The following is a 14,236-nucleotide window of genomic DNA, read 5'->3' as shown; positions in this document are numbered from 1 at the left end:
GCTTAAGCAAACATTTGACCCAATGTGAACAGAGGCTATATTTGCACTCTGTCTAAATGCAGCTGTTCTTTTGTCAACATATTGGGATGTGCTGAAGCACTGCTGTGTAGGTACTGGCAATGCAGTGATTTTGACAGCCTGTAAGTCTGCAACAACTTTGAACATGGATAAAAAACAAATAAAAATTAAATCAGCCAGAAGTTACAATTTTGTACACTAGAGTCCAGATATGCAAAACTCTGATGTACTTAAATATTAGCACCTTTTGAATCTTTTTTCAAACACAGTTCTAACTTGGATACAATGCTTTTTTATCCTTTCTGTTAAGTTTCACATATCGAATGACAGGGTAAGATGCAATGGAAAGATTCTGCATGAATCACACTTAGTGGTCTCACCACGGCACCTAGACTCCTCAGTGGCAGTCATCTGAATCCGTCTTCAATAAGCATGATCACTCCTTGCAAAACCAGCTGCCAGAATGTTTAAGTGTGCAATGTTCTGAAGTGACCGAAGGCATGGGATAGCCTTCTGTGGCATGTATCTCAATGAGTTAAGACAAAAGCTAGTGGTCTCACTTGACGCAGAGGTTTTCCACACAGTTTAACTAATCTAACGTTTCTCTTAATGGTAATGCATATTGGTGCATGCTTTTGTCAATGTTAAAAACTCCAGAGGCATGCAGACTCGAGGGAAATTGCTGGGGAGAGAAATGGTGCTACTTTCCTTGAGAATTTGTGTTGCTGCATTTTTCAAAACCCTTCTCATGCTAACAACAAAAAAAATTCCAAAGTTAAAACTTGTTATAAAGTTGCTGTTTTTTTCCAATAACAAATCCAAACATATGGTCTTCACAGAACAGTGTCTCCATCGCTCTAGAGAACTTGAATTTACCATATATGTCACTGACATGGTTACACAATATTTGTTGTATAATGTGGTAATTTGTAGTGAGAACCATGTGCTTATCCGGCCTCTAGCACAGATTTCTGAGTCTTGTAAAGCATTCATTTCAGACGTGTTATACAAACCAGACCTCATTAAAATCGACTGTGACTGTGTGTCTATGCTACAAGTGTATACACTTGTATTATTTGCTTGTAATTAAATTACTTGTAATTAAAAAAACAATTTTCTAAATTAAATTCCTCTGATCTTTGCTGTGTTTAATGAATTACATTCCATTAAGACTTTTTTAAACCTAATTAACTTAATTAACTTTGAAAATCTAGAATATGGTGGATCTAAGAGAAGATGCATACCACAGAAATATCAGAATTCTTGCTGTTTGTGCCGGACTGGGAAATTCATCCATTACTTTTGACACTCCTCAGTACTAAGAGGAAATCATGTTGGGCAAAAGCTCAGAATCAAGCGCATTTTTTCCACTTTCTATTTTTATTGATGCTTAATTTATTTTTGAAGTTCCTGTGTTTAACTAATGGATGAATATTACACACTGCACTTCTTACAGAAGGAAGGATTATTGGCAGTTTATATTGGATGCTAGTATACCAAAAAACTAACAGGAAAGCAAGATACAATTTGATATCACATATAACCGTCATCAATATTATTATTTAATACATTTTAATTTAAGAGAAAGCAAAATGTCAGCAAAAATATATAGACTTTTTCAAACCTAGGAAAATCGAATGTGGAGCGCAGTAGAGACTCATTTTAAATCTATTTTTAACTGTGTTGCTACCCTGTTTTTGTTCCCACTGCACACGTACTAGGAAGTCGAAGTTTTTTCTGTCTCCTGCAGGAGCTATCAAAAAGCAGCATATTGTACTGTTTTCAATTGCAGGTCCACCTTCTTTAAACTGAACTACTGTGGTATATGTGCATGCTTCCTTCTGTTAATTTCACAGACTGTTAGGTATCAACTCTACAGTATGTCCTTATAGTGCTTTGTTATGCTTAACTATATTTTAACATGCTTGGCTGTGCTTTTACCACACTTTACAATGCTTTATTCATTGATATACCACAGTAGTTTTTTATGTTCGTAGAAATGTTTTAAGAAATGCATTGTGATTGTATCCCTTTTGAAAGATTCTCGCATTTGTTTTGTGGAAGAAACATACAAATTTCTTGATGAACCCTTTGTCTTCTGCTTGCTTTACTTGAATGCCTTACATTACCAACTAATGAAAACCTACAGATGGGTATATCAAAACGTCAGACAAGTAACTGTAAAAGATTTCAAATTTAATTTAGATATTGTATTTATATTAACTTAAATATAAAACCACTATGCTGTAAAAAAGTCGCTGTCCTTTGGAGGAGACGTTGAACTGGCGTTCTGACTCTTTGAATTGGAGACGAGCTGGCTTTGTATTGTTTCTGTTTGTTGAAAGAAGCTGAGGCCTGATGCCACCCAGTGGAAAACAATTGGAAAATCTTTAATGCTTGAGGAAGTATTGTTCTCAAGGAGTTCTCTTTTAGTAATAAACCATGTAAATGTCGCATAATGTGAACGTTTCACTTTCTTGTTCATAAAACGAGAAAACCTTAATGTCCTATAGTTTTACACTCTTCATAAACTGAAAGAATTACTGTATCTTTTATCCGAGGAAATGAAAAACCACTCTGAAGACTAATGATAGATACTGTGGTGCCATCTAGTGCTAAATATGAAAGCCCACTAAATGTTATTCACTTTCAAAAAAGAAAATCGCAAACGTCCGTTATTTCTACATTTTTACATAAATGTACAAAGTTTTTGTACCCAATCTTCATAGAAGTGATGGGAATTTTATAAAATATTCCAGCTCAAATTATATTAAGTGCAAGTCTTTTTAATCTACAGGGAATTGTTTGAAAATCATGTGCTTTGTCACACTTCATTGTTACCCAGGGTAAACAGATGTACCTTTGTTCTTGATGTGAAAAAAACAATAAGACTGGGGTTAGAAATCAACAAAGATCCATAACAAATTATTAAAAATATTGATTTTCTGGTTTGATTTTAGAATGCTAAATATATTAAGTAAATATGAAACTGTTATAAATAGCATGAAGAGCGACATTCTTGGAGAGTTGATATACAAGCTCATTATAAGGAATGGACTATAATCTGTTTTATGACAGTCTTTAATCCTTATCCAGGATTTATAATTCAGTGAATTATTGGTAGTGCATTGCCCTATATATCAAACTGGCAGTAAAACGTGCTCACGTAATGACTGTCTAGAGTGCAATTCTGGTAGACTTCATTTATTTGACCTGTTTGTGAAAGCTGAAATAAGCAAAATGCATGCTAAGCACTGGTCTTTTCAATAAGAAGTGCAATGACAGCAAGACAAAGTTAAGTCTTTTGGTCATTGTTGTAAATTTATATGAAAATGCTACGTTGCTATGTCGAACTTAAAAGTAGGTCAGCTTGAAGGCAAGCATGATTGATGGACGTATGAATTCATCAAAAGATTCAGTTATTGAACTCAAATGTGGAGCTTCTTTGCAAGGTAATTTTCCCATGTAAGAACACAGGATCTGTTATTGCACAATTTTACAGTTAAAGTCTGACACAAAGGGTAATCAGCCCATACTAATTGCTTAAATGTGGCTGCATGCTGTGCATCATCTGATGATTCCGATAGGATAAAAGCCTTACAGGCTTGGCAGCAAATAAAAACTAAGTATACGCATGGCTAGGGAAGGCTTAAGGATCCGAAATGAGAAGATCAATGTGAAAAGGTCGTTCACTAATAAACATACCTGGAGATGAACAGGTGTACCTGCTCTATCATCTCTGCCACTATTTTTACAGAACCAAGAAGTGGCAAGATCAGTCAAGTGTGTATGTAGGAGCCTAAAGCTTCATTGCCCAGACTTTTTAGAGGGAACTCGGTGCATACAGTAAACAAAAATCATTTGCAGGTACTGTACCACTGAATCACTGATAAACAGCATTTAATCGGACACATTATACATTGTGTTTGAGTGAGACCTGTTTCATTTAAATAACTTTTCCTGATGTATACATGGTGGCCAAATAAAAATAAATCTAAGCTATATAATTGGTGACGTGTTTACGACCAGAGCATGTGCTGGGTTGAAATGAGAAACACCAACTGTGACAGTTTTATCATCATTGTGGCTCAATCCAGGAAATTCTTCCTGGATATATCACATGTAGTCACTCCTCATACATTTTTAATATTTTAATATAGTTAGCTATTCATTTTTCACAGTCTAACAGCTCCAGTTAGGAGCTGAATGCTGTAAAGATATACAAACAATTTGGAAGCAGTTAGTTCAAAAAGCTCATTGCATTGTGCTCATTATAGAGGATGCAAGAGAATGCATTCCTTAACATGCAAATTCATCAGTGACGTGCACAAACACCTGCTGATGACAAGTATGCTAAACATTTGTGATACCTATTTGTGACACTTCTGTGTAACTAAATATGTTTATAACTTATTCTCAATAATTTATTTCAATTGTTTTAGTGCAGTGTGTTGCAGACAAAATTGAATGAGACCCCTTAGCTGATCTAGGGAAAGGTTTAAGGAAAAAGTTGGTGCAGCACATTGTACTGGATGTATTAAGCCCATCCCCTACTCTCTGAGGAACTTGTATAAAATATTGTAGGTGCATTGCCATACATACTGTACAGTACATATCATATACAACCTTTCAAACCTGATTTCAAAAAATGATTTTTTTTTTGCTTAAGGATTTTGTCCAATCTGTTTTCATTTGATTCAGCATGACTTCATGATGTGTGCCATTCTGGATTTTTAGTATCTGAATGTGTAGTTGCTATTTACTAAATAATACTGAGAAGAAATTTCACCAGTGAAGTCACCAGACTTCAAATCAGATGGGCAACATAAAGGAACTGGAAATGTAGCATAAAAAAACGTTTACAGAGACATGGCCATATTTAATGTAATATAACAATTCAAGGATCGTACATATTAATATATTAGAATAGAGGTTACAAAGCATTTTATTGGTGACAAGACATTTAATCTTTTTTTCTGGTCTACCCAGGACCTCCCCATTTAGGCATATTTATACAAGCCAAACAAGGAATCATCTGTAAAAGTGTGCCTAAAGCTCTAAATGGCTCTGTATCTGATTATCTCTAAGATATATGTGCTTTTATACTCTCTGGCTAAAGTTATTAGATGGTGCTCTGTTTAATATCCCTGCCATTTGGCTCAAGCACCAGAGGGATAGAAGCTCTCACATTTTAAAATCTGTCCTGGAATAAACATGCTATAATAATAAAAAATACATCAATTTGATAACTATTTTTCTACTATAATTGTTATTTTTTTTCTTTCCAAAGTTCATCAGTTTACTTGTCCTATGTTTTATTTTCTTGCTTATGTTGTGGTTTTGCATGTGTTTCAAGAGAGCTTGAGTTTCATTGCACCAACTGTTTTTTTAAACACAGTGTCACTTAATATGTTTTGCTACTGTTACATGGACAAATGAGAATGGATAAAGGCAGCACTTTCTTGGGGCTGCTATACATTAGATGTACTGTCTAATTTTATGGTAAGAATGATCCCCCTCCAGGATAACACCTCTGAAATTCAGGAGAAAAGGGGGAAAAAGTTTTATCTACTGTGTGGAAACAAGTGTCAATTGTCATTTACAATGAGGCCAAAATTCAGATGTTATTTTTTTTCATACATGTACAGAGTTTTAATTATATGTCCTTTTAAGGAAATGAACTTTTTTCTAGAAGTTGCCGAGTTATGGGATGTAAATGAAACAAATTCCTCAGCCATATTTTTTGTTATTAATAACTCTACATTCTTGTTTTTGAAAAATGTTACCATCCGTTATCCAGCATTTGCCTGATGTATTAAATAATGGTGAAGACGTTGAATTAGAACCCACTAATCCCTCATCAGAGTGTTTAGCTGGTTGCCTGACATCTGTGGATTGTTAAGCTGAATCATTACTCGGGCCTGCTTTAGTTTAGATTAGTTTGGACACAGTCCAAGTATATTCAATCAGGGTATAATACTTGTTTGCTGTCAGAGGGTTAGCTGTGCTTTAAGTCTACACATTAGTTGCTTAAAATGCAAGCTGCATTGCTGGAATTGTCAAGATAACTGCAAAGGTTTTGCACTAAAATTTTCATGATAAACTCAGTAATTTGGCTGTTTATTCTGACATGTTGGGGAAATCTAACTTTAAGAAAAAACATCCTATTTTACTGTGAGGAAGCCCCTTATTATTAGAGATGGCTACCTGTAAGTATTGCGTTTCTTTTTAATTTTATTTATTTAATTCAAATTATGATAAAAACTGACAGCTGACTGTGTTTGTACTTTTATGAATACTGCAAGAAGCCTTTATGTACATAAATTATGTTTCTGTACCTTCTGCTAATATGAGAAAGCAAGTATATGTATTATGATTACTGTATTAACTGTGATGAAAATGTTAAAATCTTCCTGGTTGCTTAAAAAGTACAGAGAATGTTAGCTTGCTTAAAGATTTCTGCTTTCTATTGCATGATCACAACAACCCAATTATTACAGCCCAGTTTCTGCATTCAGATTATTCTTAAAGCAAATTAATGTTGATACAAGAGGTTTGTTTAATTTATTGCCTTATGCTTTTTTGGGCTTACAAGTTATAACTGATGCAAAATCATTTATAAGAAAACAAGCACTGATACATTTATAACTAACACATGATTGTGCTGAAACAAATAAAACATAATAAAATGGTACAAATATATTAACTAGAGTGGTAAGAAACAGGTTAGGGCTAATGCAAAAAATTAATAATGCATCCAAGTCTTGTTTTGCAAAAAATATATTTTTTTAAGTTTATAAATGTGTTCTAGCCAATACAGATCAGAGGATCTTGCTTTGTATTCTGTATTTAAAAAAAACAAACTGTATCAATATTTAAGAGTGCAATATACAATAAGAGCACAGCTGATACAGATCAACTCTGCCTGTTTTCATATTAGCGTCCGAACAAGGCTGGGCCTGGTGGCACTGGCCCCTCTGAGCAGGAAATTCACAGCCAATATGGAAACTGGAACCATGTACTATAGAAACGGCCTATTGTTGAAATAATAATAATAATAATAATAATAATAATAATAATAATATTGTTTACACTTATAGCGCTTTTCTGGACACTCCACGCAAAGCGCTTTACAGGTAATGGGGATCCCCTCCACCACCACCAATGTACAGCATCCACCTGGATGATACGACAGCAGCCATAGTGCGCCAGAACGCTCACCACACACCACACAGAGCAGAGTAATGAAGCCAATTCATAGATGGGGATTTTTAGGGGGCCATGATCGGTAAGGGCCATTGGGAAATGTGGCCAGGACGCCGGGGTTACACCCCCTTCTGTTTTCGAGAAATGGAACTCAGTTTTACGTCTCATCCAAAGGACGGCGCCTGTTTACAGTATAGTGTCCCCATCACTATACTGGGGCATTAGGACCCACATGGACTGCATGGTGAGCGCCCTCTGCTGGCCCCACTAACACCTCTTCCAGCAGCAACCTTAGTTTTTACCAGGAGGTCTCCTATCCAGGTACTGCCCAGGGTCACAACTGCTGAGTAATATGGCTGCTATGACATGAAGGAGTTCTTTATCTTACTAGATAAGTCAGTTAAGAACAAATAGCCGTTGACAATGTCAATCTTGAGACCTATTTAAGGTTCCTTGTCCAAAGGTGAGGAGCAATATTCCAGCTGAAATACAGACGCACAACCAACATCTCTCAAGCCCAAAGCACTACTCCACGCTGTTACTATTAATGTTGACATTAATGCATGATCCTGAAGGACTTTTCCTATGGACAAGGGTTTTAAAATCTGTGCCACGACCAATTCCAAACATGGGATAGTAGTTATGACCTTCCTTAATTGATTCTAACTAAATTAGAACGAAAAGGTCTCTTTTCTACTATGAAACACATTCATCCTAAAAATATTTTTCAGCTTATCCTGTTTACATATGGGTTGACCTAGTTTTTAAAAAGTCCTGTTTAATTAGTCCTTTAGTTTTTTTTAACTAGATTATTCTAACACATATTTTACAAATTGACATATTATAATTTTATGATGCCAAAACACATAAAGTTAGGATCAAATGCTTTCACTAGTATAGCAAGTGCAATAAGATGTATCAGTTGGCTTGAGAGCACTTGCACTGCTGTAAGATTGGTACAGAAGTATGAAAATTAGTTAAGGCTGCAAATGTGATGATAGACTGCTCTACTAAATATAGAAACAGTGATGTAGTCTTATTCTCCTTTTTTCTCCTCATGGGTTTTCATTTTTAATCAAAAGTAATCTTTGAGAAGAAAAAAAATAGATAAAAAGGGTATTTTTGGAAACTCTCAGGCTTCTGGCAAATGAACCATTAGTGATTCTATTACAGTAATGAAAAATACTGACAGAAATAAAGATCACATTGAAAAATAATGCCACCAATTCCTTAGTGGCCATTTTTTCTTGACTTTCTGAGTGCTGGCAGCCTTCTGGCACAGTTCCACACCTATCTAGGGAGGAAGCTCAGACAGAACCCCTGCTACTGCATTGGAACATTTTCATTGCTACAGTAATGCAATGTTTTACAAAAAAAACATTTTCCTTTGCTGGAAAATCTAAGTCTCTTTCTTCAAATGTTTTGTCTCTATTCATTAGAATAGGGAAGGTGGAAGAAACTCAGAAGACTCTGGGTGTTTAAAATTGTCTGAACTTTTAAGATTGTGTGATTCCTTCCAATGTGGCAGCTACTGTAGCTGTATACTCCCCAAACAAAAGTCTTCTGGCCTTCTGGCAAATTTTCTCCTGTCTCCTCCCAGCAATTTCTTTGTAATGATATAGCTTTAGATTTGCAATTGTTATTTTAACTTATCTATTCAAATAGTGCCTCAAAATTAAGTGTAAAAGAGTAATGCATTGCCGTTTTGAAAACAAAATGATGACCAAAGAAGATTTGATCTTTCTTATTTTTATCAAAGCTGAAATAACTATAGGCACACACTAAAATCTGAAACAAGACCAGTCCAGGTATTAAGCTTTTTATTTGTTATTTCTGAAGCTTTAAAGGTGATGATCTCCTTTTTGGAGAAAGGGATTTATGGAAATCTAAAATCAAATTTTCAGAGAAGAATTCAAGTTTTAAAATTAATTTAGGGAAAATTAATGCAGGGATATTGGCAGAGAATTAAAGAAAATACTTATTTCTTACTTTATTTTTTTTAATGACCCTTTAAATATTCAGAAACAAAATCTGAGAAGATAACAGTCTTTGAAATATTTTCATTCTAGTATCTGTCTTCATTGTTTGAAATAAAAAAAACGTATCTACAGTATAATTAAATTAGATCTTAAAACAATTAATAACAAAATGCTTGTTTTCAAAATATTGTCCTTTTCTGTGAGAAGGGACCATTTAATCATGTTTTCTTTGTTTGTTTTTTTCGGAATTAGGTAATGTGGGTTTGCAATCTGTGTCGTAAGCAACAAGAAATTCTGACAAAGTCGGGAGAATGGTTTTTTGGAAGAGGTTCGCAGGCATCCAGTCTGGATGGGGCTCTGAGCGACACTGCCATGCGTGGTGATGTTCCCAGAGAAAAGAAAGTTCGTTCGAGATCCCAAATCCCCTTAAGTACGGCGGCAGGCTCTCAGGAAGCCCCCCAGCCCGTTCTTGCTACTGAAAGGAGCAAGGGAGCAGATTCTGCTCTGCAAGCAATGCCTTCCTCCCGCTCCAGAAGTGAACCCCCAAGAGACAGGTAAGGGATTCACTCTGTAATGAGACAACTTCATGTTACTTCTTCACTTTCCCTTCAATAGAATTTTGACCACAGAATGTGAGAGATAATTCACTGCTCACACTTAACATTTGCCTTTATTTTTACCTCCCACTGAAGAACCTTTGACATGGTGGAGTTGAAAGGGAATTAACTGCAGATGCTAAAAAAACTAGGAGCCTTAAGAGAATAGGTCATTAATAAAAAGAATAGCACCTAAACAAGACACAGCAGTGCTGCATCAGAATCATATTTTTTCACAAAAGAAAGATAAATGAGTATAGAGACATGTATTTTTTAAGATGGTTTAATGAATATGCCCCTGCGTATAACAGGGATCTCAGCCACCCAGGCTGAAGGAGGTCTCCTTTAGCTCAGCTGGCGAGTTCCCTGTTGCATGACGCCACAGAACTGGGTTCGCGCACAGGCAGGGTGGGAGCAGAAAGGGCGGAAACCCCAAGAACCGTTACAATGGCTAGCTTGCTAAATACAGTATTACGACTGCATAGTCTTTTTTTAGGATCAGTGGAGTCGAATCTAAATTATATTGGTTACATCCAAGCTCATTGCACTGCCAGTAGCAACCTCAATGCAATATGGTTCATGTTCATTTTGTAATGTGGGTAGATGGTGAATAAACTATAAAACCTGTCCTGCCCAGGTCTCCAGTAACATCACATCACAAAGCACAGCTGTTATAATCATCACTCTCTAGGGTACTGGCTTCTACTCAGCTTCTCAGAAATCAAGGCCATTCATATTAAATGACAAATCCTCTACACAGCTTTGTCAGTTCCTTTATTCCTCTAGATGTTTCTTGTACAAAGTATTTTTAGCCTGCCGATAAAGACTGTACTTGTTTGGAGATTTTTTTTGTGCTTGTGTAAAACGATTTTTGCCGCAGATGAAAATCCTCTTTAGCTGTGATATTTTTCAATTTATGCGAGGCACTACTGTGGATTTTTTATTTCTCTAGCGATCCCATTTGGCAAATGTCTAAGTATTCAAGTTACGTGAACATAAAGCTGGATCGAATGTTTTATTTGTAAAAGTCTTTTAAAGGAAACTTTTGTATTTTTCATGAAAGCATTGAGCTTTGTGGTACAGGCCTATTCATGCATTGTGACCAGCAGGTTTCAGTTTTTAAAAAGTCATTTTTTCAGTTAAGAAAGTAATTATTGCAGTTAAGTAGTCCTTAGATAAATTGAATTAAAACCAAAAGGCCGCGTGTTGTAATACAGTCCATTCTAGTATTGCTTAATTCCAGCTGTCGTTGTCTTTTGTCTTCAAACCCCAGGAAAAAACCCTCAGCAATTCCTGAGCAGAATGGAAAGGCAGGTGTGAAAAATGAACGGAAGCGCGTGCCAAAGTCTGCTGCTCAGCACGGCGAACGGCAGATAGAGGACAAGGAGCACAAAGAGCGCCGTGAAAGTCGGCGACTGGAGAAGGGCAGGTCACAGGACTACCCAGACATGGATGAGGGGAGAAAAAAAGCTGAGGAGGAGAAGCAAAGGAAAGAAGAGGAGTTCCAGACACGGTACCGCAGTGACCCTAATTTAGCAAGGTATCCCATCAAACCCCAGCCCGAAGAACAGGAGATGCTCATCCACGCAAAAGTCTCAAAAGCTCGGCATCAGAGGAGGCATAGCGATGTGGCTTTGGCAAACACAGAGGCAGAGGGATCAGAAGTGTTAGAGAACCGACTGGGAAGGCGATCGCAGCCTCCTGGGGCAGAAGAACATAAATCGCCAATGGAAAACCACAGGTCATATTCAATAGAAAGAACAGGTAATGTGCAAATCTCTGTTTCCAAGCAGATGGCAAATCATAGCCCACCCACTGCGCGGCATAGTCTAGTTCCTGCTTCACAATTAGAATCCAAGGACCAAGACTGGGGCAAAAAGCAATGTCATCTAGACCCCAGTTCTGCGGCTATTATCCGCAAGACCAAGCGGGAAAAGATGGAGACCATGCTGAGAAATGACTCACTCAGTTCTGATCAGTCGGAGTCTCTAAGGCCTCCCCCTCCCAAACCCTACAAAACAAAACGAGGAGGCAACAAACGACAAATGTCTGTGAGCAGTTCCGAAGAGGAAGGAGGTTCTACTCCAGAGTACACAAGTTGTGAAGACGTTGAGATTGAGAGTGAAAGTGTCAGTGAAAAAGGTAAGGATTTCCTTTTATTTAGGTTTCAACTGGCACATCTATTATTACTATGAATTGACTTCATGGCATTTTGAGGGCAAACCAGCGGTGTGGTGTTGAATTTACAGTAGTTAGGGTCAGAGTTTCAATGTCTAAAATTGCAAAGGTAAGGTTTTCTTTAATATTCCTTTTTGTGATATTTAATGGCCTTTTTAAATGATAAATCCGTAGTATTGGATGAAAGCTCCAATGAATGCAGTTCAGTATTTGGAAAGGAGACTTTAATATTTCTGATATGTGCTTCATATAATTGAAGCTTTGGATGATGCAGACATCTCTTAGGATATGGATATGTAATCCATATGTAAATATATAAAGTAGAGCCATATCTACTTTGGGAATACGTATTTAACAGGAGCCATAAAATCCACTGTAATCAGCAAACAGTGCAAAAATGATACTACTCTGCTTTATATAAGCCAGTAATGCACTTAAACACAGTGTGGATGAAAGCTATTTTGAACTTTGCAATTGCAGGCTGTTCTGGTGCACAGTAATTATGATTTCATTCTGGAAAGTACATTTAAGGGGATGCTTTTCAGAGGGATCAGTCAACAATAGTCATATGCTCCTTTGTACTTTTGGTAGAAATATACTCTATGTTTCCCAAATTTTACCATCATTTCAACTAATTTAAAATGTTTCTATCTAGTCTGCACGTGTATGCTTACCTATCCTGCCCCACATACCATAAGAGGCAATATTAACATCACTACTGTACATACAGTACATAAACTGCAAGAAGAATCTTTGGAAGTACTTGCTAATGTAGTTGTGTTTGAATATCTGTTTGTCAGTTTAGAGACTACAATGAAATAATAACCATGAATGTTAAACATTTACTTCTATGGCAGCTAAACAAGTAAACGAAACAGAAAAAATTGGGTTGGCATTAATTACTAAATATGGAAAATGTGGAAAAAAAATTAATTACACTAGTGGCTAACTGGCAATGTGCAATTTTATTTTAAAAAGTACAAATACCAATAAATGTAATGTTATCATAGGATTCATGTTATTAAATTTAACCCTGCTCTACTCCAGCAGCTGTTTTATATATAAGCCCAGCAAGTCTTCAAACTGTATGAGCTTCACAGGTGATATGTACTGTATGATGAACAAGGTTGAATTCTGGAATGGCAAACAAAGTTTATTATGAATTATCACTTATGTAAGTGCCTTATTTCTAACTTTATTAAGTATTCTCTCAAGTCAAGAATTACAAGTTTTATAAATTACAAAAGTTTTTAAAATGTAAACCTTTACATTACATATTTAATTTAAAAACTTTGAAACATTTAAACAAACATTTAAAAAATTACAAAATTTCTAAAAAGCTTTTTACATGGCTTACTGTAGCTTTCATTTTCCAAACACAGAAACACATATAGTATATGTTGTCTATAACATTAAAAATGCCAGAGTTTCTCGCAACGATGGGGAAATGCCAAAATAATAAAACAAGGTAAAAATAAAATAGATTTTAAATTCATGAATATTAGTGGTGCCCTACAATGATTGGTCAGTTACTTACAGTATAATAGGTGCTTCTTGTGTTTTGTGTGCTTTGGCTAATTTTATACTGTACAGTATGTTTGAGACACATTAAATCTAAAGCTTGTATATTTATGATAAAAAAGGCACAGGAACACTTTTTATTGTTAATAGTGATTGTTAAAAAATAAGTGAAAAGATCCAGAAAGCATATATAAGATCATTTTATTGGCCATTTTCAATGTCTTGCATTAGGAATTTGTCTTTTCACATACCCCAGCTTGATGGCCTGAGACACATAGACACACAGACAGGGAGAGAGCGCTGGGTCAGCTATTGTACAGCACCCCTGGAGCAGCTAGGGTTAAGGGCCTTGCTCATGGACCCAATGGAGTAGGATTCCTCTGCCAGCCACAGGATTTGAACCAGCAACCTTCCAGCCACAGGCACAGATCCTTAGCCACAGTACTATCGCTGTGTGTCTTTTCTTCTCTTTTCAGTATGTAATAAACCTTTCCATGTTCCCATGTAGATTAATGTTCAGCTTAATAATGTTTTCAGGGTCGGGGTGTTGCAAATAATCACTGTAGTGTTATTAACACCATGTAGTTTTATCAGGCCACATACAGTATGTACTGTAGTGTTATCAGGCTGCAGAACAAATGATCCATGAACCGGTCCAAGACTTTGAGAAAATGCATTCAAATGCATTCAAACTTTATTTTAAGGAGTGAAATGTTTTCACTCCCCCATTCACCTCCC

General features: G+C 36.2%; 1 protein-coding gene across 45 annotated transcripts in view; it reads left to right on the top strand.

The window, feature by feature from the left end:
- Positions 1–14,236, top strand: part of rims1a (regulating synaptic membrane exocytosis 1a) — a 113,501-nt gene that overhangs the window by 43,792 nt on the left and 55,473 nt on the right. For 43 of the 45 annotated variants that reach the window (XM_069179736.1, XM_069179738.1, XM_069179744.1 and 40 more), the window contains 2 exons: positions 9,456–9,757; positions 11,073–11,941. In XM_069179736.1, coding sequence (XP_069035837.1) covers positions 9,456–9,757; positions 11,073–11,941 — 1,171 coding nt within the window. Of the gene's footprint in view, positions 1–194; positions 350–6,033; positions 6,228–9,455; positions 9,758–11,072; positions 11,942–14,236 lie in introns of those variants that run through there. The other 2 variants (XM_069179759.1, XM_015363114.2) reach the window with 2 other exon arrangements.

This window comes from Lepisosteus oculatus, chromosome 17 (assembly GCF_040954835.1).
Source record: "Lepisosteus oculatus isolate fLepOcu1 chromosome 17, fLepOcu1.hap2, whole genome shotgun sequence".
NCBI classification, from domain to species: Eukaryota; Metazoa; Chordata; class Actinopteri; order Semionotiformes; family Lepisosteidae; genus Lepisosteus; species Lepisosteus oculatus.
This window is presented reverse-complemented; position numbering and strand designations above follow the sequence as displayed.